General features: G+C 40.6%; 1 protein-coding gene across 5 annotated transcripts in view; it reads right to left on the bottom strand.

Moving 5' to 3' along the window:
- FAM120A (family with sequence similarity 120A) overlaps window positions 1-27,210 on the bottom strand; it is a 104,282-nt gene that overhangs the window by 62,597 nt on the left and 14,475 nt on the right. For all 5 annotated transcript variants that reach the window (XM_029051013.2, XM_029051012.2, XM_029051010.2 and 2 more), the window contains 4 exons: window positions 26,406-26,652; window positions 22,355-22,437; window positions 9,431-9,559; window positions 8,611-8,707 (listed from right to left, as the gene is read on the bottom strand). In XM_029051013.2, the coding sequence (XP_028906846.1) occupies window positions 8,611-8,707; window positions 9,431-9,559; window positions 22,355-22,437; window positions 26,406-26,652 (556 nt within the window). The remainder of the gene's footprint in view (window positions 1-8,610; window positions 8,708-9,430; window positions 9,560-22,354; window positions 22,438-26,405; window positions 26,653-27,210) is intronic.

The following is a 27,210-nucleotide window of genomic DNA, read 5'->3' as shown; positions in this document are numbered from 1 at the left end:
TGAATCAATGATATTTATTGAGCACTTACTGAGTGCAAAGCACTGTACTAAGTGCTTAGCACTGACTCGAATTTCAGTTTTAGACATGCTGGATTCAAGATGCTGGCAGGACACCCAAGTTGAAATGTAGATCTGGGAGTGATTGGCATACAGGTTATACCTAAAGCCATGTGAGCAGATGAGCTCCCCAAAACAGTAAGTCTGAAGTGATGAGTAGAGAACTCAGAATAGATCCTGACAGGGAATCCACAGTAAAGGACTGGGAGGAGGAAGAGGTGGCAATGAATGAAACTCAGGAGTGGGGAGAGCAATAGGAACAAAACCAGGTGAGCATTGGGTCAGCAAAATCAAGGCCTGAGAGTATTTCAAAGAGGAGGGAGTGGCCCACAGTGAGAAGCAGTGTGGCTTAGAAAGCAGAAGGACCTGGGTTTGTCCCAATCCTGGCTCCACCATTTATCTGCTGTGTGACCTTGGGCAAGTCACTTCATTTCTCTGTGCCTCAGTTACCTCATCTGTAAAACAGAGATTAAGACCACGAGCCCCACCCATGTGGGACATGGACTCTGTCCAACCTGAATAGCTTGTATCTATCCCAGCACACAGTGTCTGGAACCTAGTAAGTGCTTAACAAATACAAAAAAAAAAGGCGGGGGGGTGGGGGCAGCTGAGAGGTCAAGGAGAGTTAGGACAGAATAGAATCTGTTGGATTTGGCTATAAGGAGGTCATTGGTGACCTTAAGAGATGAAGTCCCAATAGACAAAGAATTGAAAATCTAATTTAGGAGGTCAAGAACTGTGTCAGCCTTCTCTCTGATCTCCCTTCCTCCTCTCTCGCCCCGCTCCAGTCTATTCTTCACTCCGCTGCCCGGCTCATCTTCCTGCAGAAACGATCTGAGCATGCCACTCCCCTTCTTAAACACCTCCAGTGGTTGCCTATCGACCTCCGCTCCAAACAAAAACTCCTCACTCTAGGCTTCAAGGCTCTATGTCACCTTGCCCCTTCCTACCTCTCCTCCCTTCTCTCTTTCTACCGCCCACCCCGCACGCTCCGCTCCTCTGCCGCCCACCTCCTCACCGTCCCTCGGTCTCACTTATCCCGCCGTCGACCCCTGGGTCACGTCCTCCCGCGGTCCTGGAACGCCCTCCCTCCTCACCTCCGCCAAACTGATTCTCTTCCCCTCTTCAAAACCCTACTTAAAACTCACCTCCTCCAAGAGGCCTTCCCAGACTGAGCTCCTCTTCTCCCTCTACTCCCTCTACCACCCCCCTTCACCTCTCCGCAGCTTAACCCTCTTTTCCCCCCCCATCTCCCTCTGCTCCTCCCCCTCTCCCTTCCCATCCCCTCAGCACTGTACTCGTCTGCTCAACTGTATATATTTTCATTACCCTATTTATTTTGTTAATGAAATGTACATCACCTTGATTCTATTTAGTTGCCATTGTTTTTACGAGATGTTCTTCCCCTTGACTCTATTTATTGCCATCGTTCTTGTCTGTCTGTCTCCCCCGATTAGACCGTAAGCCCGTCAAACGGCAGGGACTGTCTCTATCTGTTGCCAACTTGTTCATTCCAAGTGCTTAGTACAGTGCTCTGCACATAAGTGCTCAATGAATACTATTGAATGAATGAATGAATGAATTGGTGGACAAAAAATGAAGGCATCAGGTGTATATGACCTATTCCAGGAGTTCAGATATAAATGGGAGGAGGGTGATAGCTGGAAAGGATTGTGGAATTGAGAAAAGGCTTTTTTATTTCAGAGACTTGAGCATACTTCAAGTCAGAAGGGATGGAGCCTTCAGAGAGCAAGGGGTTGAAAATATCAGTGAAGGAGGGGAGATGAGTGTTTGCTAGTTCTTTTTGGAGATGAGAGGAATAGGCCAAAGAGGGTAGATTTATAGAGCAGGTGGGAGATTTCTTATTGATAAACAGCAGAGAAGGAAGAGAGAGATGAGGAGAGGACGGTAGAGTGGCAAAGTGCAAAGTTGTTGACTAGGTCATCAGAAGTTAGGTGATGGTGGAGGCATCCAAGTGGGAGTTAAAGGTTTGCAAAAATCAGTGGACTGTAGGCATGGGAGTCAAAGAGGGTGGAATAGAACAGTTGTTGAGTAGGAAAACAAGAGCTGAATTCTAGTAGGACAGAATGAATCTGAAGTGGCAGCATTTGTGGGGCAAAAGAATTGCATCTGATGGAGGAAAGAGTTGAGGGTACATAGCTTTGCATTATGGAAAGGGATTAGGGACATGGAGTCCAAAAGGATGGGAAAACCTAGAATAGACTGAATGGATCCAGGAGACTGTAGCCGCAGTAGTGGGTTAGGATCAAATTAGAGGGGATGTGGGTGAGGTGGTGGATCAGAAGGCTATGGTCGGAGAGTGGCAGAAGGGAGTTTTTGAGGTTGAATGGATCATTGTTTGCAGAGGATTATAATTTAACACACTACAACACAACTTGGACAGAGGCAATCTGTAAATATATTTCTCGATTAAAACCTCACTAAAAAATTAAGCCTCTTGACTATTTCTTTATCTTTGAGTGCAAATTTTACACTCCGATCATCAAATTCATTCATTCATTCATTCAATAGTATTTATTGAGCGCTTACTATGTGCAGAGCACTGTACTAAGCGCTTGGAATGTACAAATTGGCAACAGATAGAGACAGTCCCTGCCCTTTGACGGGCTTACAGTCTAATCGGGGGAGACGGACAGACAAGAACAATGGCACTAAACAGCGTCAAGGGGAAGAACATCTCATAAAAACAATGGCAAATAAATAGAATCAGGGTGATGTACATCTCATTAAACAAAATAAATAGGGTGATGAAGATATATACAGTTGAGCGGACGAGTACAGTGTTGAGGGGATGGGATGGGAGAGGGGGAGGAGCAGAGGGAAAGGGGGTAGAAGAGGGTTTAGCTGCGGAGAGGTGAAGGGGGGGGTAGACAGAGCAGAGGGAGAAGAGGAACTCAGTCTGGGAAGGCCTCTTGGAGGAGGTGAGTTTTAAGTAGGGATTTGAAGAGGGGAAGAGAATTAGATTGTCTGAGGTGAGGAGGGAGGGCATTGCAGGACCGCAGGAGGACATGGCCCAGGGGACGACAGCGGGATAGGCGGGACTGAGGGACGGTGAGGAGGTGGGCGGCAGAGGAGCAGAGCGTGAAGGGTGGGCAGTAGAAAGAGATAAGGGAGGAGAGGTAGGAAGGGGCAAGGTGATGGAGAGCCTTGAAGCCTAGAGTGAGGAGTTTTTGTTTGGAGCCGAGGTTGATAGGCAACCACTGAAGGTTTTTAAGAAGGGGAGTGACATGCCCAGAGCGTTTCTGCAGGAAGATTAGCTGGGCAGCGGAGTGAAGAACATACTGGAGCGGGGCGAGAGAGGGGGAAGGGAGATCAGAGAGAAAGCTGACACAGTATTCTAGCCGGGATATTACGAGAGCCTGTAACAGTAAGGTAGCCGTTTGGGTGGAGAGGAAAGGGCGGATCTTGGCGATATTATAAAGGTGAGACCGGCAGGTCTTGGTAACGGATCGGATGTGTGGGGTGAACGAGAGAGAGGAGTCAAAGATGAAATCGAGGTTGTGGGCCTGAGAGACGGGAAGGATGGTCGTACCATCCATGGTAATAGGGAAGTCTGGGAAAGGACCAGGCTTGGGAGGGAAGATGAGGAGCTTAGTTTTGCTCATGTTGAGTTTTAGGTGGCGGGCAGACATCCAGGTGGAGACGTCCTGGAGGCAGGAGGAGATGCGAGCCTGAAGGGAGGGGGAGAGGACAGGCGCAGAGATGTAGATCTGGGTGTCATCTGCGTAGAGATGGTAATCTAAGACGTGAGAGAGAATGAGTTCACCGAGTGAGTGTAAATGGAGAACAGAAGAGGGCCAAGAACTGACCCTTGAGGAAACCCAACAGTTAGAGGATGGGAGGGGGAGGAGGCGCCTGCGAAGGAGACCGAGAATAACCGGCCAGAGAGATAAGAGGAGAACTAGGAGAGGACGGAGTCCGTGAAGCCAAGGTGAGATAAGGTGTGGAGGAGAAGGGGATGGTCGACAGTGTCAAAAGCAGCTGAGAGGTCAAGGAGGATTAGAATGGAATAGGAGCTGTTGGATTTGGCAAGAAGGTCACGGGTGACCTTAGAGAGAGCAGTCTCGGTAGAGTGGAGGGGACGGAAGCCAGATTGGAGGGGGTCCAGGAGAGAATGGGAGGAATTCTAAACAGCGAGTGTAGACGACAAGTTCTAGGATTTTGGAAAGGAAGGGTAGTAGGGAGATAGGGCGATAACTGGAAGGGGAAGTGGGGTCGAGAGAGGGTTTTTTTAGGATGAGGGAGACATGGTTCCACTGATTCCTTAACCAGGTTCCTGCTTTGGCTATATTTTTAAAACCCTCTTGTTATTTATTGGTTTTGGTATCCCTGGCAGAGTGCTCTTCAAATTCATTTCTGAGCTATCTAATTTCTTCTTTGCCCTTGTCTTTCTACACCTTACAGGCTTTTCTGTTCTCAGTTGGATGAGCTTTCTGTTGTTTAAAAGGATGACACTTGTCCATAACTCTGCAGCTAGCTATGCAGGGCCTGCCTGGTCACTTTTTTTTTTGGTTTGTTTTGTAGTACACATCAGTACACATTTCACCCAATCCCCCAACATTATGCTTTAAATAACCACAACGCTTCTAAATTATCTATTTCAGTTACTTTGCTTTGTTTTTTCTTAAGATCTACATTTTTTCACTTTCACAGTATCTATGTTCTTATTCAGCAAAATATGGATCCATTCAGTTTCAATATTTATAAATTTCAGAGGGGTAGAACCTAGTTAACCAATAAGTTGATTTACTAATCAACGATACCTAAGATGATAAAAAATTAATTCTAATTATGGTATTTGTTAAGCGCTTACTATGTGCAAAGCACTGTTCAAAGTGCTGGGGTAGATACAAGTTAATCAGGTCAGACACAATCCCTGTTCCACGTATTTGAAAAGGCTACAGTTTTCTTAAACAAAAAAAAAATTTAAGACAAATTTTGTCTTTCAATAAAAACATTTCATTTTCCAAAATCAGGAAATGGAATTTCAGAGTACACATCTTCAGTCTCTCCTCTCACTCAAGGCTTCATGGAGCTCCAAGTATAAATGCAGTAACAGAGAGTCTGAAAACCATTGCTTCTTCCATTCATCAAGAAGGTAAGAACTAAATGAAAGACTATCAGAAATAGCACAATAAGCAACTGGAACTCCATTACCATTACTCCATTTTTTTCAAGAGCATAGGTTTCTATTGTCTGCTGAAGAATTCTTGATGGGAAGAAAATGGCAAATGCACAACTCTGCTTTAATATCCTTTGGCTCGATCTGTTTAGTCAAATTCTTCCTGCTGCCTTTGCCTCCAAGCCCGTTTGCACTAAATCTAACAACAGTGAATACTTTTGGGTACAGCCAACATGATAATTGGTGGAGTTTCAGTTTTCACTTGTAAGCTCTTTGTGGGCAAGAACATGTCTAACGCTCGGTTGTATTGTCCTCTCCCAAATGTGAAGTACAGTGCTCTATGCACAGAAAGCGCTCAATCAATACTACTGACTATTTACCTTTCTCTGTTAATAAGTGAATCAAGAATGAGGGCCCCTCCTAGAGGAGAGCAACAGAGTGAAGCAAAGTGGCCTAAATCACCAAGATGATGATGGTCAACCTCTTAAATGGCTCCAAATCCAATCGGCTACAGATGTTAAATCTAGTTTTTTGAGCAGTTTGACACTCAACGTCAAGCTATACAGCTCTAACAGCAATGAACACATCTGGCATACAGCTCTCAAAATCAAGTGGCTCACCTTGAGCAAATTTTATACAGCCTGTGCAAATCAAGAGGAAGAGCTTCAAAGCAACAATAGGCCTTGCTAACAGTGGTCACAGCTAAAAAGCATGACCACTTATGAGTAAATCACTGATCAGGTCTCAGCCTTTTAAGAAACACTGGCCCCAACAAGGGAAGCTGCAGAGTAATAGTTTAACAACAAGGGCAATACACCCACATTAGGCCAATGGACATTTGGGGTGGTTTGGAAATTCATTCTGATCAAGCTTTCCAAAAACCACATTGTCTCAGATATCTTGGTCACAGGCTCAGTGAAGAAATACTTCTTTGGAAAAAGATTGTATAGCTAATAAAAGGTTGAATTACATCTGTTAACTACATCCAAAATTAGCTTGTTTTGTAAGAGGAAAAGTTCCCTTGGGAAAGGCAGACCAATAGTTTTTAGTGTCAACCTACAAAATGATCTACAATACCTCTGAAAAAACTAGCCCGACTGTTCAAGAAAATGCTACTACAAAATGCTTGACCAAAACTTTGCGATTTGCACAATCTTGTGCCTATGTAAAGCAACACTAATTAAAATACAAAAAAAACCACAAATCATATAACAGGAGAGCCTATTACAGTATAAATTAGAGCAGCTTCATAAGTTCATCATTTTTCTAAAGAAACATTTCCCAAAGTGGAATGTCTGATGGTTTACTTGGGGATTCTAAGAGCCAGGGAATGATGCCGAGTGGGGTGGGAGTTTTCCAGAAGCAAGAGTAGGCAATTATTTTGGGGTAATGAAAAGGGCTCATGAACTTAAACAGGGACTCATATGGGAAAGCAAATAGGGGAGAAGTTTGCAAACTTCAGTCAATATTCTTATTGGAAAAACAGTGTATACTGCTTAGGTACTTAGAGCAACATTTTTAAAAAGACTGTTGCCAATCCTTTCCTGGGTAACAGAAAAATCAACTCTGTCATTTATGCCTGACTATATCCAGTTTATGGATGTTATCTGCTTTCCCTCTTTTCCCTCTGGTTTTTTTTTTCTTATCCCTTTTGGCCAATTGCTTGCCCATGAGAAGGGAGGGATTAATTATTATGGTGTTGTGTTAACCGCTTACTATGTGCCAGGCAATGTACTAAGCACTGGGGTGGATACAAGCAAATCAGGTTGGACAAAGTCCCTGTCCCACATGGGGCTCACAGTCTCAATCCCCATTTTATGGATGAAGTAACTGAGGCACAGAGAAGGAAGTAACTTGCCCAAGATCACACAGAAAACAAGTGGCAAAGCCAGGATAAAAACCCATGACCTTCTGACTTCCAGGCCCGTGCTCTATCCACTCCACCATGCTGCTTCTCTATGGGAAGCGAAACTTAAATCAGTCAATTTTGACACTGGTTAATAGCTCAGTAATATGGAGATGGAAAAGAAGGGGTAAGGGAGAGAACTCGTTCTCTTCTTAGATTATCTTCGGATTTCAATTATTGCCATGGCTAACTTTAGCTGTAACTTCTGTTGACTTTCAAAACTGTAAGATGCTCTGTTCTATATACTTTAATAAGTTAACTCAGATTGATTTCTACTAGAGTACACAAAAATCATAATATACAAAAGGTATATTAAAGTAATATAAAGTAAGTAAAGTTAATTTGGATAAGTATTTTCCAGGTAGTTCATAACAGATAATAATGATAATGGTATTTGTTAATAGCGTACTATGTGCCAAGCACTGTTCTAAGCACTGGGGTAGACACAAGGTAATCAGGTTGTCCCACATGGGGCTCACAGTCTTAATCCCCATTTTACAGATGAGGGAACCGAGGCACAGAGAAGTTAAGTGACTTGCCCAAGGTCACACAGCGGACAACTGGCGGAGCCGGCATTAGAACCCATGTCCTCTGACTCCCAAGGCCATGCTCTTTCCATGAAGAGGAGGCAAAAGAGGAAATAATTAAAAATAATACACTGGACCGACCTCTGCTGGGTCAATTTTCCCCACTTTTCTGTTATATTTTTTGTTTTTATTTCTGGTATATTTCTTGGGAATTTCCCTTGAATTTTTTTCATTTAAAAGTCACACTAAAACAGCCAAGGCATCTTATACAATATCCCTTTATATTCATAAGGAATTGATTACAGAAACCTCCCCCACCCAATGAGGTGAAACCAAGAATATCACCTGGGCCTAATGGCCGCTGCACTTAAAAGACTAGAGAGTTTACGGTAGAATTTAGGCAGTCTGAACTTTCCTAGGGGAGGGTGGGATGAAAGGAGACAAGCCAGCCACAGGTGCTAGCAACTAGAGAAAGAGTAGATGCAAGGGCTGAAGGAGGGGACCAGGGACCAGGGTCCACTGCCCCCAATGCAGCCTTACTATGGATAACAAACAAAAAATAATAATCCACAAATGTCAGGGGAATATCTGTAATTTATTGTCTTTTTACTAGAAAGGCTCCTTGAGGGAAGGGATCGTGTCTATTAATTCTATTGTACATTCCCAAGCACTTAGTGCAGTCATGGCAGACACTCAAATACTACTGACTGATTCAGTTGCAATCTGTATTTCTTTAATTCACATAACTTGAAAAGTGACAATTCTATTCAATGTGCTTCATTCAGTATCTTCATGTAGAAATGGAGGGGATCCTAACTATATTTGGAGAAACTAATTCCAGATGCTAATTTGTATAGAATAGAAACAATTAATATTAAGTTCAGAAAGAGTGGCCTGAGAAATAATCAAAAGGAAATCTAAAGCTCACATTAAACTTTCAACATTAATACTACTGTAAATACATCTTTGTTACTTACCTATGAAATGTGGTGGGTGAAATGGCATAGGTTTACTATTCACTGAATAATATCCAACTGCTCTCTTAAATCGAGCGACTTTGTCATCTGTTCTGGACTGAAATAAAGGTAGGAAGCCCTTTGTAAATTAATATACTTCCAGGCATGTACAACGGCATAACATTTTTAAACCTAGCACATTTAATGTGATTGTATATGGTATTGGGCAGTTGTGCCTAATTATTATATTCTCCGAAGCATTTAATACAGAGCTCTGCAGAGTTGGCACTCAATAAATAGCATGGATTGATTTTTTTCACATGAGCAAGAAAATTTAAATGATCACCCAGCAAAGAAAATTCAGCAACTGAATCTGCAACTAAAAACTAAATCTCGTACTAATTCTTTTTTAAGACAGCCAGTCTGAACTGGTATGGAGGTGGAAGCCAGGAACACTCTATTTGCAGCTCTATCATTAACTTGATTGCTATGTCTCTGTTCTATACTTGAAACTTAGATAATACTAAACTAGAATATTTGCCAAGTGCTCAAACTCTTGGAAGAAAACTAGTTTAGAGAGAGATACTACTTATCACCTACAATTAAAAACCTTATTTTAGTATCTTCTCTCAATCATATTTACCACACACTTTCCCAATGCAGACCACTGCATTAAGTTGCTGGGGAGAAGAGTACAATAGAATTGCTAAGACACATTCCCTGCCCGCAATGAGCTTACAGTCAACTCCTACTCTCAGAGAATCAGTCATGATTAAAAGTGGTGCTATTTCACCCTCTACATAGACGCCCAACCTCATATCTTGTGTAAGCTCCCTTTTACCTGTGAATGTTGAAAAACATCTTTAGATATGGCATCCAAATTAGTGGTATCCTGAATATTACGAACGTAGTCAGCAACGGCTTTGATCACTACATCGCAAGGTGGTAAAACTAGCTGGTGTGCGCGTACCTAAACAAAAAAATAAATGATTATGTAAACACGGAATCAAACAATTATTAGTAATAGCAAAGTTTTCCTCTTTGAAGCATGGTCTGGAAGCCCAGAATACAGTGCTGTGGATTACTTTAGAGGGACTTTTCCAAACTTTCCAAATATATGAGCCTACCTAACAGATATTGTGACTATGGAGTTACTTCAAGTCTTTCCAAGATACAGAGTGTAGTAAAAAGAGGAGTAATGCCAGTCTTTTAGGAGGAGCTCTCTCACCATGTGTTCTAGCATGGCAAGCCAAGCGAGAACTCATCCTGGACACCTTGCACAAAATAATATTATAGGTCCAAAGAACTATATTGAGACTGAAAAAGGCTACCCTGTTTATGAAAATCTCCAAGGAAGGAGGTTCCCGAAGATCTTCTGCAATTTATTCCACTATCTAACCACTTTCAGTGTCAAGAAATTCTTCCTTATATGCGATCCAAATTCCTCATGATGCAATCCAATCTCATTTCCTCTAATTGAGTCCTCCGTGGAAAAGAACAGATGAACACCATCCTCTCTATAATATCCCTTCATACACTTGAAGGTCAGGCTTTTCATCTCTTTAGTCTTTTCTGGGCTGCTCCTCACGGGCAGGAAATGTGTCAACCAAGTCCGTTGTACTGTACTTCTCCCAAGCGCTTAGTACAATGCTCTGCACACAGTAAGCACTCAATAAATTGACTGATCTCTGAGGTGAATATGTCTAGTCCAATTACACCCAATCTACTAGTACATTACTGGTCAGGAAATAATTAAAGCATATTCTCTGGATCGGACAGTGCCCTGCAGCTATCACCCTTCTTTTCCTATCCAGACTCTTAGAAAGGATTGCATCACCAGCTGCCTTCACTTCCTCCCCACCAACTCTCTTCTGGACCCACTAGTCCAGTCCACGAATGGCCTCCTCATGGCCATGTCCAACGGACTCTACTCGGTCCAAATCTTCCTCAACCTTGTGGCCACCGTGACACCGTGGACCCCCCCAACACACACACCCTCAGAATACAAACTAGACTTGGTCTGGCTGATTCAGTCCTCTCCTGATCCTCCTCTTACTATTCTGACTGCTCCTTCTCTATCTCTTTGCTGGTCCCTCCTCTACTTCTCAGACCGTAACTGGAGGTATCCCACAAGGCTCTGAACTGGGCCCTTGTTCTTTTCCCGGTACAATCACTTTCCTAAAGAACTCATCCACTTTTAAGGCTTCAGCTACCATCTCTGCACAGATGATTCACAAATCTCTCTCTCCAGCCATGACTTCTCTGCTACCAAATAAGCAGCAAGGTTTAGTGGATACAGCATGGGCCTGGGAGTCAGAAGGACCTGGGTTCCAATCCCGGCTCTGCCACTTGCCTGCTTTATGACCTTGGGCAAGTCACTTAATTTCTCTGTGCCTCAGTTACCTCATCTGGAAAATGGTGATTAAGACTGTGAGCTCCATGTGGGACAGGGGCTCCATCCAACCTGATTAGCTTTTATCTACCCCAGCTCTTAGAACAGTGCTTGACACATAGTAAACTTTTAATAAATACCACCTTATTACTATTATCCTTCCGCCTCAGGCAGACCTCCACTTGGATGTCCCTCTGGCACATCCAACTCATCATCTCCCAAACAGAACTTGTCATGTTCCCTCCTAAACATTCTTCTTCCCCTACTAGCACTCCTTGCACCTTCCAAATCCACCTCCTCATTGTACCCCACTCTCATTTTGCCCACCTCTGACCCCTTTCTCACATTGTCTCCAGGGCCTGGAAGTCATTTTCCCACTTCATTACCCAACCACCAACCCTTTCAGAAGCCTCCTAAAAGTCCCACCTCCTCAAACAAGTCATTCCCAATTATTCATCAAAGCCCAGGTTCCTATGAATCCTTCAACCATCTCTCAAACTTGGATTTATCTTCATTCTCAGTAGTTTTTGAGTACATTTCTTAACTGACAACTTGCTTCAGTGTACTGCACTAGAAGCTTGGGAAGCACAGATATATATATGTATAACCTATATATATATATATATATATATATATATATATATATATGTATATCATAGTTGACTGAAGGGATAATAAATATAGCTCAGGGTGCTGGGAAATCAATTGGGAAAAAGCATGGTTCGAGAAGATGGAATTTCAGGAGGGTTTTGAATGTGAGGACAGCTGCAATCTGATTGATGGCGGGGAGGGAGGGAGTTCCAAGATGGGAGAACAGTATGAGCAAGGGAATGGAGGTGTGAAATTGAGAATAAAGTATATCTAATAACTATGGTATCTGGTTAAGCACTTACTATGTGTTGGGCACTGTACTAAGCGCTGGGGTGGATACAGGCAAATCAGGTTGGACACAGTCCCTGTCCCACATGAGGCTCAGTCTCAATCCCCATTTTACAGATGAGGTAACTGAGGTACAGAGAAGTGAAATGTCTTGCCCAAGGTCAAACAGCAGATAAATGGCAGAGCCAGGATTAGAACCCATGACCTTCTTACTCCCAGGCCCCTGCTCTATCCCTTATGCCATGCAGCTTCTAGAAGGTTGGCTTGGGAGGAAGAAAGACAAAGTTAGGGAATAGCAGGTGAAGGGAACAGATAGGTAAGGTGGGTCCAAATGATGGAGAGCACTGAAGTCAATTATGAGTTTTTGTTTGATACGAACATATAAGAAGCCAGTGGAAACTTTTGAAGAAATGCTCCAGGAAGATGATTCGCTATTTCTACATCTCTCCTGTTAGAGTGTGAGCTCCTTGTAGATAGGGAATGTGTTTTGTGTTTCGGTTGTGCTTTCCAAGCGCTCAGTAAATACCATCAAGACAACCTAATATGCCGCCTGTTTACAAACTAGGTTTAACAACCCACTGTCCTAAGTCTCAAGTAGCAAGAAAAACTATTTCAGGTATTTTATGTCGCTTTCATTTAAGAGGCAGCATAGTCTAGTGGAAAGGGAACAGGACTGGGATTCAGGAGTCCTGAGTTCTACCACAGTTCCACCACTTTACTGCTCTGTGACCTTGGACATGTTATTTACTAACCAGTTTCCTCATCTGTAAAATGGACATAAAACACCTATTTCTCCCTTTTGGATTGTGAGCCCCATAATGGTCAGCCATTATGTCTGAGTTGATTATTCTGTACTCATCCCAGTGCTGTTTAGCACTTAACACTAATTATTTCAAATTAAAGATTTTATCTACAATAAAAATAATAACTCCTTTATTTGCTCATTTCCCACTCTTTCAAAACATGTTTACAAAATGATCATTTTGCCCATGTGGGACAGGGACTGTGCCCAACCTGATTACTTCATAGCCACCTCAGCACTTAGTACAGGGCTTGGCACAGAGTAGGTGCTTAACAAATACATTATTATTAGGCATTGACTACTAAAATAATGTTGCTCTGGACAGCGTAAGTATACCTTTAACAACTGTTACCATAATGAACTCTAAAAATAAGATTTCACAAACATGCAAGGATTACTATAAGCCCTGAAGTTGGTCCAGTGGAATGGAATGGTGTTAAAAGAACTGAGATAATGTCTGCTAAGACGTATGAACTCATTTTAGGAAGGTACTTAGCACTTACAATTTTTACACACATCACCAAGTACTTTCATATGAGGTTAACCACTTCACCATATTTTCTTCAGTAATTTGAGGCATGATTTTATTAAAAGCTGCTAGTTTAAAATCTTATTTGCTTCCTTTGTTATTAGTTGGATACAAGAGTTAGACATGAAATCAAGACACTGAACCTCAAACACTGCCAGATTTATTCTGGATTGTTCCCTATCCTTAATTCTTAATATCCATTGATGGAAAACACCTTCATTATCTACAACTGATGTGTACATTTTCAAATGTTTCAGACACAGGTAGCAACTCAATGGGGAAGATGGGGGTGGATACTCCCACAGCATTTTAACTTCTACTTTTACTACTACTGGTAACTAACTTTGGCATTACAGTACTCCAGATTATTGTGGTATAAAGATCATAATTATTTGTAGTAGTACCATATTTAATTATTTGTTAAACATTTATTATGTGCCAAGTACTGTACTAAACACTGGGGTAGTTACAAGATAATCAGGTCAGACACAGTCCCTGTCCCAGATAGGGGTCTCACAGTCTAAGGGAGAGGAAAGAACAGGTATTTAATCCTTATTTAATCCACAAGTGAAGAAACTAAGGCACAGAGAAGTTGTCACAGAGTAGGCAAATGGTGAGGCTGGGATTAGAAACCAGGTCCCCTGACTCTATTCCACCACTGCCACTAAGACATGATGTTTCTGTACTTCCCCAAACACAGAGTACAGTGCTCTGTCTATACAGTAGGTAGTCAATTACTGAATGAGTCAATAATGCACGCTCTCATTTTAGGTCTATGAGAATGAATATGCTATAATACATATCTATCTGTATGTATACACATTACACCACAACCTTCTTCAGCTCTTCGTCCCACTGGAACTAAGGATCTCAACTTCATGTACAATATAGATGAGTAGGCATCTCTCCTTTCAAGGCTCGCTCTACCATCTTACTGGTAATAACATGGCAAATTCCAATCACCAAGGCCTGCCGGTCTCACCTTTATATCGCCAAGATCCGCCCTTTCCTCTCCATCCAAACGGCTATCTTACTGGAACAGGCTCTCATAATATCCCGGCTGGATTACTGTGTCAGCATTCTCTCTGATCTCCCTTCCTCCTGTCTCTCCTGGCTCCAGTCTATTCTTCATTCTGCTGCCCGGATCATCTTCCTGCAGAAATGCTCTGCGCATGTCACTCCCCTCCTTAAAATCCTCCAGTGGTTGCCTATCAACCTCCGAACGAAACAAAAACTTCTCACCCTGGGCTTCAAGGCTCTCCATCACCTTGCCCCCTCCTCCCTTCTCTCTTTCTACTGCCCACCCCGCACGTTCCGCTCCTCTGCCGCTCACCACCTCACCGTCCCCCGTTCACGCCTATCCCGCTGTCGACCCCTGGCCCACGTCCTTCCGCTGTCCTGGAATGTCCTCCCTCCTCACCTCTACCAAACTAACTCTCTTCCCCTCTTCAAAGCCCTGAGAGCTCACCTCCTCCAAGAGGCCTTCCCAGACTGAGCTTCCCCTTTTCCCTCTGCTCCCTCTCTGACCCCCCCCTTCACCTCCCCTCAGGTAAGCCCCCTTTCCCCTGCTCCTCCCCATCTCCCTTCCCCTCCCCTCAGCAATGTGCTCATTTGTATATATTTTTCTTACCCTATTTATTTTGTTAATGAGGTGTACATCCCCTTGATTCTATTTATTGCGATTAAGTTGTCTTGTTTTTGTCCATCTGTCTCCCCCGATTAGACTGTAAGCTCGTCAATGGGCAGGGATTCTCTCTGTTGCCGAATTGTACATTCCAAGTGCTTAGTACGGTGCTCTGCACATAGTAAGCGCTCAATAAATGCTAATGAATGAAATACAATTCTAAAAGAAGTCTTGCTAGGTCAACCTCAGCCATGTAGGGATGATATCTTGCATTATATGGGGGAAATGTCCTCCAGCTATGGTGTCTCAAACAAAAGGGAAATGATCCCTTAAGTGAAGGAACAAGTAACAACATGCCACTGCTCCTACCCTCTCTTCAGCAGATTCCAAGAGATGCACTCAGAATTATTCCAACCTTTCCTTTTGCTTTTCTCTTACCAAGACAATAAACTTAAAAATGCAGACAAGTATTCTATCTAAGAGGATTCTCCTAAGTCCTTTCAGTGCATATATCCTTTTACCAACCCCAACCATTACCAAATAATAAAGCAGCTTAACTTTTTCAAACTGAATGCTAATTACAGCACTCCAGAGTGACCTTAATTATCCTACTTTCTGAAGTGTGTAAGACTTGTGTAGTACCCATTAGTAAAGCCTTTGATGGCCAGAGAAAGCCAATTTGTATGGGAAAAGTCATCCCTTTACATGCGCCATGACTGAGGATATATGAAAAGTAAGACCCCCATGAATGTTGTTTCAAAATCTTAGTTACAGGAAGGAGGATATGGCCAAAAGTAGTTAGGATAATGAATTCAAAGCTAACTCATCCCTACTACAGTTTTTTCAAAATTCCACTAACTACAGTTGGGATGGGAATAATGGATGCACTAATCCAATCATTCTCCTCTGAATCCCTAGTAATTATATAATGCAAGATACCAGGTAATGGGTTATTGGAAATAAAAAAAGTTAGGTGAACAATTCCACATTAATTGATAAGGTAGCTGGGAAAATAATGTTACAAGAAACTATACTTGCAGAAAAGGTACTATTTCTAAAACTTTCACTAAGTGCTGATTAGAGACTAACAAAAAGTTTAAGCCACTTAGGTTTCTATAATCAAGAAAATTCAGTGGAAGATACCTTTGTATACTTAACTTTACCAATAATATGATGTGATAAGAGAACCTCTAATAAGTAATTGAAATGAGGAAGGAATAATGAGACAATAATTGTTTAAGTGCTGGATGAGGAAAAAAACCAAAAGAAACCTGCTACCAACTTCACAATTTTTAAAATGAAGTATGGTTGAATGCCCCAGGTGTTAATGGCCCAATGACTTATTTCTTTTTTAAAGAGGACACCATCTGGAAACGGATGCTCTGGCTACCTCCAGGAAGCTATTCCCTAAGCACTTATTAAAACCACAAAAATCCAGACCCAACTCAGAATTCAAGATAATTTGAACCCAGTACTTACCAACCCTGCTTCCTCTCTACTGCTGCCAAAGGAAGGCAGGTTTTGATCTAAAGGAAATGTTTAAGTCACACAGTTAAAGCCTTAAAGTGCAAGCAGCAAGAGAGGGGCAGGAGGGCATCAGCAGGAGCAGGTTCAGACAAACACTAGAGCACTTCCTGCTATCCTAGGCAAATTTAAAAAGACAGAGAAAAAATAAAATCAAACCAGTACAGATACCAGGAAACTGATGAGGGAGTCTCCCATTTACGAAAGAACTGCGTGTATCCACTCTGGTGCCAAGGATCACCATCAAAGTAAATTGATAAACAAGGAACTTGTCTTGTGTTTTTTCTCTTGAAAAATAAATTTATTTTCTTTTTAACAAGCCTTTCATACCAACATGGAAGCACAGAAACAGAGGCCAATCTCTTCCAGGTCTGCTCTTAAGATCTTTGCTACTCTGAACATTTATAATATACTTTATTCACTGAGGAGTTATGACAGTGTTCCTTGGTCACCTGTAGTGTACGTTCCAAATATCCAGTGCCTTTGTGTATCTAGTGCAAATGACCTTCTGATTAGTGATGAAGAGTTTCTATGCAATGGGTAGAATCATCTTTCCCCTTAAAGGCTTAGATAAAAACTTTGGTGGTAAAGATCAAGTCTGCTAATTTTATTGTACTCTTCCAAGTGCTTAGTACAGTGCTGAACACACATTAAATATTAGGCACATCTCCTCCAAGAGGCCTTCCCAGATTAAGCCTATTTCCTCTCCTCCCACTCCCTTCTGCGTCGCCCTGACTTGCTCCCTTTGTTCTTCCCCCCTCCCAGCCCCACAGCACTTACATACGTATATTTGGATTAATGTCTGTCTCCCCACCTCTAGACTATGAGCTCATTGTGGGCAGGGAATGTGTCTATTGTTGCATCGTACTCTCCCAAGCGCTTAGTACAGTGCTCTGCACACAGTAAGCACTCAATAAATACCCCTGAATGAACGAATATTCAATAAATAGTACTGATTGATCAGTTGCATATCTTCTATTTTGTCAAATATTGAAGGACTGGACAGGGCACAGTCTGATCAAGATGATCAAATGCCACTGAGTTGTTTCTGATTCATAGTGACTTTATGGATTATCATCCATAGAGTTTTCTTGGTAAAAGAAAAAAAAATGGAAGTGGTTTAATATTGCCTTCTTCTGAGCAATAAAAACTTCAGTGTCTGCCGTTGTCTTTTATCAACATTTTGCTCGCTTGATCATTCGCCTTTGACTCTTTCCCAGGCTGCTGCTGCCCAGCACAGGTGAATCAACTGTGTCTGACACTTCAGCTTAGACCTTTCAATTATGGGTAACCCTGATGAGAGAATCTCTTAATGGCATAGCTCTAAGCTTCATTGGCGTACACAAACTCTCCTGCCAGGCTAAGGCATTGATTCATAGGAGAGGGGCACAGTCTACTCATCTACTTTAGAAAGGAACACACCTGAACAGTTGCATACAGATGGGAATCAAATTTCTTTTTTTCTTTTTTGCAAAAACTTCAGAAAGAAATGTCACAACTTTCCTTAATATCCCGTTACAACGTTTAATAGCCGCTAAATTCTGGGGGCCTTATCTGATTTCCTCCTGATACACTTTAACTCTATTTTTCTCATTCTTCATCTCTTAGACTGAAGGGCTACCTTCTCTCAACCCTTCAAAGTTCTTTTAACTTAGCCCAACTTCCATCATAACCCAACTATTTCAATTCCATAAGGTTTTTCCCTAGCCATCGTGTTCTGTATCTCTATATCTCTCAAGGTGAGGAGGACCAAATCAGCCTTCATTCTCTCAAGACAGCTCTATCACCGAGAACATTATGAGGATACTTCATGGTCCTCATATACTCTGCTAACACCACCTCAATTATACAAAATAAACACAACTTTATTATGTCAAGTTTATCAAATACCAGTGATTCATTCCTCTCATCAATGTCTCTCATTTGTGATTTTCATTAGACAGTAACCTAGCTAAGTAAATTTTTATACTATCTTATGGTGAAAAGTCTAATTAGTAAGAGTAAACAAATCCACTACTTTATCACCCAAAACTGTTACTATACTTGTGTCGATACAGCAAATCTTATTTTAGTATTGCATAAATCCTTATAATTTAATGTGTATTCTTTCCTTTTAATGGGTTACTATTTGATGCCTGATTGTCAAGGTATTTGTTTTGACAATATTGATTTTGAGCCCTACTGATACCTTTCAGACTTTAAAAAGAAAGAAAAAAATCAGCAGCATGGCCTAGTGGAAAGAGCACAGACCTGGGTTCTAATCCTCACTCTGCCAACTGCTTGCTGTGTGACCCTGGGCAAGTTACTTAACTTCTCTTTGCCTCGGTTAACATCTGTAAAACGGGGATTAAATACCTGTTCTCACTCCTACTTAAATTGTGAGCCTCATGAGGGACAGGGACTGTGTCCAATCTAATCAACTTGTACCTACCCCAGAACCTAGTGTTTGACACATAGTAAGCACTTAAGAAATACCATAAAAAAGTATGTTATGCGCTATGTACCAGGCACTGTACTAAGCACTGGGGTAGACACAAGCTAGTTGAGTTGGTCACAGTCCATGTCCCACATGGGGCTCACAGTCTTAATCCCCATTTTACAAATGAGGCAACTGAAGCACAAAGAAGTTAAGTGATTTGCCTAAGGTCACCCATCAGACGAGTAGTGGAGCTGGGATTAGAACACAGGTCCTCCTGACTACCAGGGCCATGCTCTATCCCTTAGGCCACGCTGCTTCTCATTTTTAATTTTTGAGTTATTTTTATTCAAAGTACTCTATATCTGTTAGGCATTCATCATCCACCAAGGGTTTATGTTGCCTGTGCATTTATTCATTATTCAGTCCAAGGCAATGCTAACAGGTATTGGGAATTTTTGCAAACTGTTTCAAAGCTTTTATGACAAAAACTGGACAACTGCCAAACTTCCGATAGATTTGCACACATATTTGGACAAATCGTATTCTGAGGACTAAAACTAATATCAATCATATTTATTGAGCTCTTACTATACTAAGCGGTTGGGAGAATATACTATAACAGAGGGATAGACACATTCCCGGCCCACAAGGAGCTTAGTCTAGAAGGAGACATAGACATTAACATGAATAAATATATCACAGATATGTACTTAAGGGTTATGGGGTGAATAAACGGTACAAATCAAAGTGCAAGGGCGACGCCTACGGGAGCAGGAGAAGAGAAGACGAGGGCTTAGTCGGGGAAGGGCTCTTGGAAGAGATGTGTTTTTAATAAGTCTTTGAAGATGGGGAGAGTGATCATCTGTCAGTATGAAGAGGAAGGGCATTCCAGGCCAGAGGCAAGATGTGGGCGAGGGGTCGACAGAGAGACAGACAAGAACAAGGTATTGTGAGTAAGTTGGCATTAGAGGAGTGAAGTGTGCGGGCTGGGTTGCAGTAGGAAATCAGAGAGGTAAGGTAGGAAGGGCTATATGACAATCACCTTATATGACAGCACAAGCATGACTCACCTGGTGAATACCCTGGAAACTCAGATATATGCAGAATGCAAAGAGTTTGGAAGTGGGGAGAATTAGCGGAGAGGGGTAGAGTGGAGGAACATGGAGACGGTAATATAATAATATTCATTTAAAATAAGCTTCCCCAATTTATATTTCATTGGTAATTAGAAAATTCAGTTATTGTGGACAGGGGACTTGTCACTTCATTATTCTGTACTTCCCAAGTACCTAGTACAGGGCACTGCACCAAATGGGCATTCAATAAATGTTACTATACCTACTACCCAGAGAATGATCTTCTGTAATACAAAGTTAAGCAGAAAAATGTGACCAATAAAGTGATATGATACTCAAAAACAAACGCTCTTTGCAATTTCACTTTCCAAGTGTACACTTAATCTATTTTTGTGCATAAAAGTGTATTTGATAATAATATGGCTTCAAATAGACATCTTTAAAACTTTGAGTTCTTTTCACTTTTAAAAGGTACCTGATTACATTTTTCACCACACAGCAGGTAATATATGCTTGCCGACACAAATTCTACATTCTACTAATGGCCAGTCCGGTTCTTGCTCTCAGTGTACACTGTAGTTGTATATTGGTCATTCGTTCAACTTATACTTTCAATAAGTACAGAAAGTATTTTCTTTCAGCATTACTAATGATTGTGGTATGTGTTAAACGGTTCTTATGCACCAGGCACTGTATAAAGTGCTGGGATAGACACAATATAGGCTGTCCTTTATGGGGCTCACAGTCTAAAGGCAAGGGAGAACAGGTATCTTACTCACATTTTTACAGATGAGGAAAACTGGGCACAGAGAAGTTAAATGACTTGTCCAAGGTCACACAGCAGGCAAGTGGTGGAGCCAGGATTAGAACCCAAGTCTCCTCACTCCCAAGTCCTCTCCACTAAGCCATGCTGCTTTTCAATTTTAGAGAGAGAGAGGAGGAATGCTTTTCAGGCATTAAACACAGAGAGTCTATCTCTTAGAAGAAGATGAGTCCATGCCAATATGTGTAAAGAATAAATAAGATGGAAAAGAAGAATCTGAGATAATCACTAAAAAATTATAGTAATAAAAAAAAGAATGCCCAAGGGCTTGGGGGGGGCAGGAGGGAGATGTTTCACACTTGAAGAAGGCACCACTGACAGTAACACTTACCTACAGAGATTTGTGTCTCAAAAGGCCAACGAGGGGAACCAGTCCTGGCAACACTGCACTTATATCAAGACTGTTCCTTGCTGGGTTGTGAATGTTGGTCTGCGGTACTTTTTTTTTTTTTTTTTTAACACCGCTTTTCCTTTTACCCCCTTTCCTTATGGTTCTTGAAAAGAGCCGCTCATTTCTTCTTGTTATTTTTTATGCCATTTGTTTTTACCACAAAATATAAAACTCACCAATCATGACCTTCTAGGGAATCCAGTTTAATTTGGGTGAGGCAAGCAACTTTTAAGGACAATTTTCCTAGTCCCCCTCTCTCTTTAGGGATGAGCAAGGCATTTCTGAATAGGGCTGCTCAGATACCCAGGGTGCTGCAGAAAAAGTGCTGCTGGCTCTTCAGGCCATAAACGACCAACATCCCAAACTGCCTACTTGCTTTATGTAGTGCTAGGTATGAAACAGCCCATTGTTTGTAGGGCATGTGCTGGTTTAACCAGCATCACACAGTAGGAGTAGAAACAGGCAAGAAAAGATAATGCTGTTTGATTCTAGTACTACACAAAGGACATCTGAAACCCAAGCTCCAACTAAATTCAGTAATTTATAAAGTTTTCATATTCTTTGTTAAAGGCTGATGAACAAAGCCCAAAATAATAATTTTTTAAATGAGTAAAATAAGCCCTCCAGTAAAAATGACTTTTCAAAATTATTCTTGAAAGATAACTTTGCCCTTTTTGAAAGGCAACTTTACCCTTTTTGAAAGGCTAATAATCCCAAGCTTTAGCAAGGAAGAGGAACAGATGGAGGGAAGGAACGGGGGGATGAATATGGTAGCAAAAAATGAAATATAAATACATTCTACTTTTATCTAGTACATCTTGATGCGATTCAGGTCGCCATTGACTAAAAACAAATTCTAGCTAGAAGGGTAGATTCCAAATTTAAGCTTGTAACACGGAAAAAGATATCAAATTTCCACAAGGATAACGTACTTTTTTTTAAAGGTTTTGTGCCTTCTTAGAATCAAAAGTTAATTAGATTCTATATTAACAGTGGTCGTACAAGGTTAGGGAATAAGAAAAACCTCAAAATCGAGGGGAAATCCCAAAAGATAAAATGTGCAATAAAATATATGGAATGTTCATCAAAAGTTTTAGGAATTTAGGGCAAAAAATGGAATCTATTCTCCCCCCCACCCCGCCTCTGCCATGTATTTGTTTTCATAATAAAAATGTACTCATTCAATAGGGAAAGCTAGGTTTTCCTCTCTAAAATGACATTTATTTTCACAATATATAGTACTAAAAGTGACATAAAAGTAAACAATTTATTATTTATTGTGTTAGAAATGAAATAAAGATTGTACCTTAAGTGAGGCTAGTGGATGTTCTGGACCAAGTAAACTCCAATGAAAAGAAGCCAAATCTTCATCAGGTAGAATGTGATTACCTAGAATATATAATATGCATAAGAAAGCCAATTTTCATTATAAATTACTACATGAGGGCATTTTTTAAGATATTGTAATCGTTTAGAGGGGACTACTCTTCTTCCCCCCCCAAAAAAAAATACTACCCATCATGTTAATTGACAATCATTATTAGTTTCTAAGCCAAGCCTCAGTTAATTCAAATATATGCTTTAAAACTCTTTCAGAATTAGAAGTTATGAGAAGACGATTTACCCTTCTAACCAAAATGCATTTAAGTAACAAGAAGCAATCAATGAGAACTTTAAAAGTTATGACTAGTGGCAGATGGTAATGAAAATAAAATTAAAGTCCTCTTGTGTCTATTCCTACTTGCATGAAAGCAGAGATGAAGAAAGTAAAGTTTCCCTCTAGACTGTAAGCTTCTGGTGAGCAGGGAACGTGATTACCAACCCTGTCTTACTGTACTATCCCAAGTGTTTAAGAGAGTGCTCCACACGCAGTAAGTGCTCAAAACCATTGATACATTGATTTTAGCCATATGAGAATGCCAAAATTAATTTTTGAATAAATTATCAGTACATAGGTATGCTTAACAAGTTTTACAAATTCTTCAGGAACTGAAGCTTTACACATTTTTTCTAAACTAGTTTTATGAAAGAGAAAATGAGGAGAGATCCATACACTATTAAGATATTCCATATGTGGTCTTTAAAAGCTTATAAGAGTATAAGTTTTGTATACTGGCTATTTTAATGTATAATATATAATGTATAATGGCACCCGAAATAGAAAAATTAAGCTAAGTATCTTGAAGTTTGAGCAATATAAAGCAAATCATCAAAATGCTTAAACGTAATAACATTTTGGATGTTTCAATTAAACAAAGAAAACTGAAAATAATTCAAAACACTAAAGCAAGACCAAAAGGGCATATTATCATTAACCTGGCTTTAAAATGTTCAACTATTGATGAATTAAATTTCAGATGTGATATTTATCAAGAAAGAAATCCAATGAACAAGTGTTGCTTAAGCCAAAAACTGAAATAATACAACTTCCAAAGTTGTTAACCTATTTAAGTTTCCAACACTAGAGAAGCAGCATGGCCTACCGGATAGAGCACAGGCCTAGGAGTCAGAAGACCCAGGTTCTGATGCCGGCTCTGCCACTTGTCTGCTGTGTGATCTTGGGCAAGTCACTTAATTTCTCTGGGCTTCAGTTACCTCACCTGGAAAATGGGGATTAAGACTGAAAGCCCCATGTGGGACATGGACTGTGTCCAACCTGAATGGCCTGTATCTACCCCAGGGTTTAGTACAGTGTCTGGCATCTAGTAAGCACCTAACAAATACTATTAAAAAAACCCCACAACTTGAACTTTCTAAAGTCTGTACGGTATCCAGATTCATCAAAACTATTTCTGAGTTGAAGGAAAACTTATTAGCACATCTTAAGCATCAAGTATCTCATAAAATTTTAATCAATAAATATAATCAAAATTGGATGATATAGATTCTCAAATATTTTTTAAAAAAACAAAAAAGTTGCTATGGCATGTTTTTGCAAAACTGCATGTTTACAAAAAAATCTATAATGCTTAAAAATGAAAACTCTTTGTAAATGGCTCAAAGTAAAAAAATCAGGTGTGACATTTGTGGTATATCCAGTTCTTGAAGCCAAATAGAAGCTTTGGCAAACCGTCAATTTTGACTAAAAATTTGCTGGCACATTGGTACCCAACTCTGGAAGACTCCCAAAAGTTATATTAGGCTTCTTGATTTGCTTTTTGATTTATAAGTTGATCAACACTATGTTGGATAGTGTGCAGGCACAGAAAAAGACCTCAGTGATGACTCTGAAATGTATACAATCAACAGTTTAGTACTGTTGAAAGTTTTTGGTTGTGTGGCCTGTGGGCTATTTACTTCAAAATGGCAATCGAGGAACACAACCCACAAGGTTCTGGAATACAGTCCGTCAGTAGCAAAGCAATGCTCATCACAACACTTCAATGCGTGAGACATGTGAGATGACAGCAGGATGCCCTAGCAGCTAGCTAGGTACTGAAGTGAGGCAATTGTGGATGAAAACATTCTAAATATATAGTGAAGCACATCCTCAAATGATGTGGCATAGCTGTGAGATGCTGGAAAACAACTGAGGTTAAGCCTCATGGGTGGCGATCAGGAATGGGATACTTGTTTTGAGCAAAGCCTTCCAGTGAATAATGATAATGAGACAGACTCTAAAACAATGTCAGACCCAGAAATAGCAAAATAATCAGCCCAACAAAGGACACGCTCTTCACATTCAGACTGGAAAGAGCTACAGGGATGATGGGACATGTTTTTCAGCCATATCTACCCAGATGGATTAAATTCACTATCAAAAGCATCACCTTTAAATTTGGGGTGTATGTATATATTTGATAATATAGACGTACACACAGTTCGAATACTACAAATCACAGCTTGCCAAAAGTGCTATGTGGGAATTTCCTATTATATAATACTGTTTTCAATTCATTTTTCAAACTGTCTATAAGAATCTGAGAAGTGAACAAGGAAGATACAGTCACTTCTGCTATATCACGATGGAAGTATTAGGTAATGTTCTTCCCACAAGAGATTGTTCTGGACATAACGCAAGGCACAAGTTGGCACATGCACTGCTACTCTTCCAGCCTCCCACTCAGCCTTACCACACTGTACCAGACAGTACTTTGTGTTTTTGCAATTTTCCAATATTTAATACAGTAAAATGGCAATGTGAGTTTCTAAAGTACCTTAATAGTGGGAGATGATAATATAAGAATTTGGATCAAAAACGTCACAGTGGTAGCTTCAACCAGCTCCCCCCGCAAGACCAATAATTCCCATCAAATCAACTGTTACTATAATGTGATCGTCACATAACAAAAGATTCTTTAATAATAATAATGTTGGTATTTAAGTGCTTATTATGTGCAGGGCACTGTTCTAAGCGCTGGGGTAGACACAGGAGAATCAGGTTGTCCCACGTGGGGCTCACAGTCTTAATCCCCATTTTACAGATGAGGTAACTGAGGCACAGAGAAGTTAAGTGACTTGCCCACAGTCACACAGCTGAAAGTGGCAGAGCTGGGATTCGAACCCATGACCTCTGACTCCAAATCCCGTGCTCTTTCCACTGAGCCACGCTGCTTCACTATGACATTCTAGCAGAAATGCTAAGGTATGGAGGGAAGGCTGCCTGAAGAAAATGTATTCAATCAATGGTATTTATTGAGCACTTACTATGTGCAGGGTATTGTACTAGCGCTTGGGAGAGTACTATACAGCAAATTAAGTAGCCATTTACCTACATGAACTGTGCTTAAAAAAGTGCTTGGGAAGATAAGGATATTTGCTTCGTCCAAAAGAGTAGTGTACAAGAGTATGGCAAATTACAACAAATAAATAAAATCGGGCACCTATATATTTCATTGTTTCATGCTAAAATTTGGAGGCAGGCAAAAAGATTACATTATGCTCAATATTTCTCACCCATATAAATTCCAGTTAAGTAAAACTGTCCACCAAAAGCCCAATAAAAAATTCAATATAAAAGGTACACGTGCTTAAATTGTATTTATTACTTATCAGAATGAAAACAAGGTAAACATGCTTACTAAGTATGCTCATGTTGTTATACTATTTTCACTTATTCTTCAATTGACTAAAGTGGTGTGAAAACGGAAGTGAACGATTATGCATTGCTTAAAGGCAAGTTATGATAATCATTGAAAATCTGTTCCAGTTTGGGGGTGCATGTGACAAATAATAGTTGAGAAGAAGTTAAAAGTGCCATCTATGCATGCATAGTAGCTAATCAGAGTGCATGCATCTACTTGCTTTCCCTTATTAAAAAAACAGTGTTGTATTAGCATAAAGAAAAGGTAAAAGTTTACCTGTCAGAGAAAGTAACTCTTACTTAATATGGATAAACTTCTTACTATGTCACCTACCTAATAAAGCAGCAAAAATTGGAAAACGGTTTGGATTCAGGTCCAGTTGCTTGGCAACTTCATGCATCAGATATTGGCTTGTTGTTAGACTTTTCCCATTACGGCTCAGTTTTAGGGCATGGGCGCTGAAATAGTACGGGATGTTGCACAATGCATAATCGGAGTCATATGCAACCAAGCCATGAAAACCATTTTCTCTGCAGAATGCAATTACTTCTTGATGATGATCTTCAATGCTCTGTGCAACCTATAAGGAAGAAGAAAATCAAGTGTAGTATTAAGGAATAATGTTCTCCTCTGTTACTGAATGAAAAAATGATATACACATTCACATTTTTAAAGGAATCTGAAAACTCCTGGATGCAAAGTAGCCCAACCTGTAGCACAGGTTTTACAACAAATACAGGCAGCCTACTGCTAAAACAAGAAGGCCCTAAAGGAACATAGATTTGAATTATCTTCAGGGTACAACTAAAGGATTCTGTACCATGTTGCAATATAACTAGGAAGAAGTGATTGTCAAATATTCAACAATGCCTAGGTTGAGAACAGTTAACCCACTGAAAAAGTTTACAGGGTGTTAAAAACTAACAGGAAAAATAACTCCACTCTCCTAGACAATGAAATTATTTTGATTGACCTAAATAGCATGTTAGTACCTTGTTATGAATCGGGCAAAAAAGTGTACTTATGTCAAATGAAATATAGTTAGTGTTTTCAGAAAGTTTACTTTTTCCATTCCACTACCCACTCAGTTTCAATTTCTGGGTACATTTCCATACAGCTAGACAGGCATAATGCCATG

The sequence above is a fragment of the Ornithorhynchus anatinus genome, chromosome X1, assembly GCF_004115215.2.
Source record: "Ornithorhynchus anatinus isolate Pmale09 chromosome X1, mOrnAna1.pri.v4, whole genome shotgun sequence".
NCBI lineage: Eukaryota > Metazoa > Chordata > Mammalia > Monotremata > Ornithorhynchidae > Ornithorhynchus > Ornithorhynchus anatinus.
Note: the sequence above shows the minus strand (reverse complement) of the source record. Positions and strands in the feature narration are given on the sequence as shown.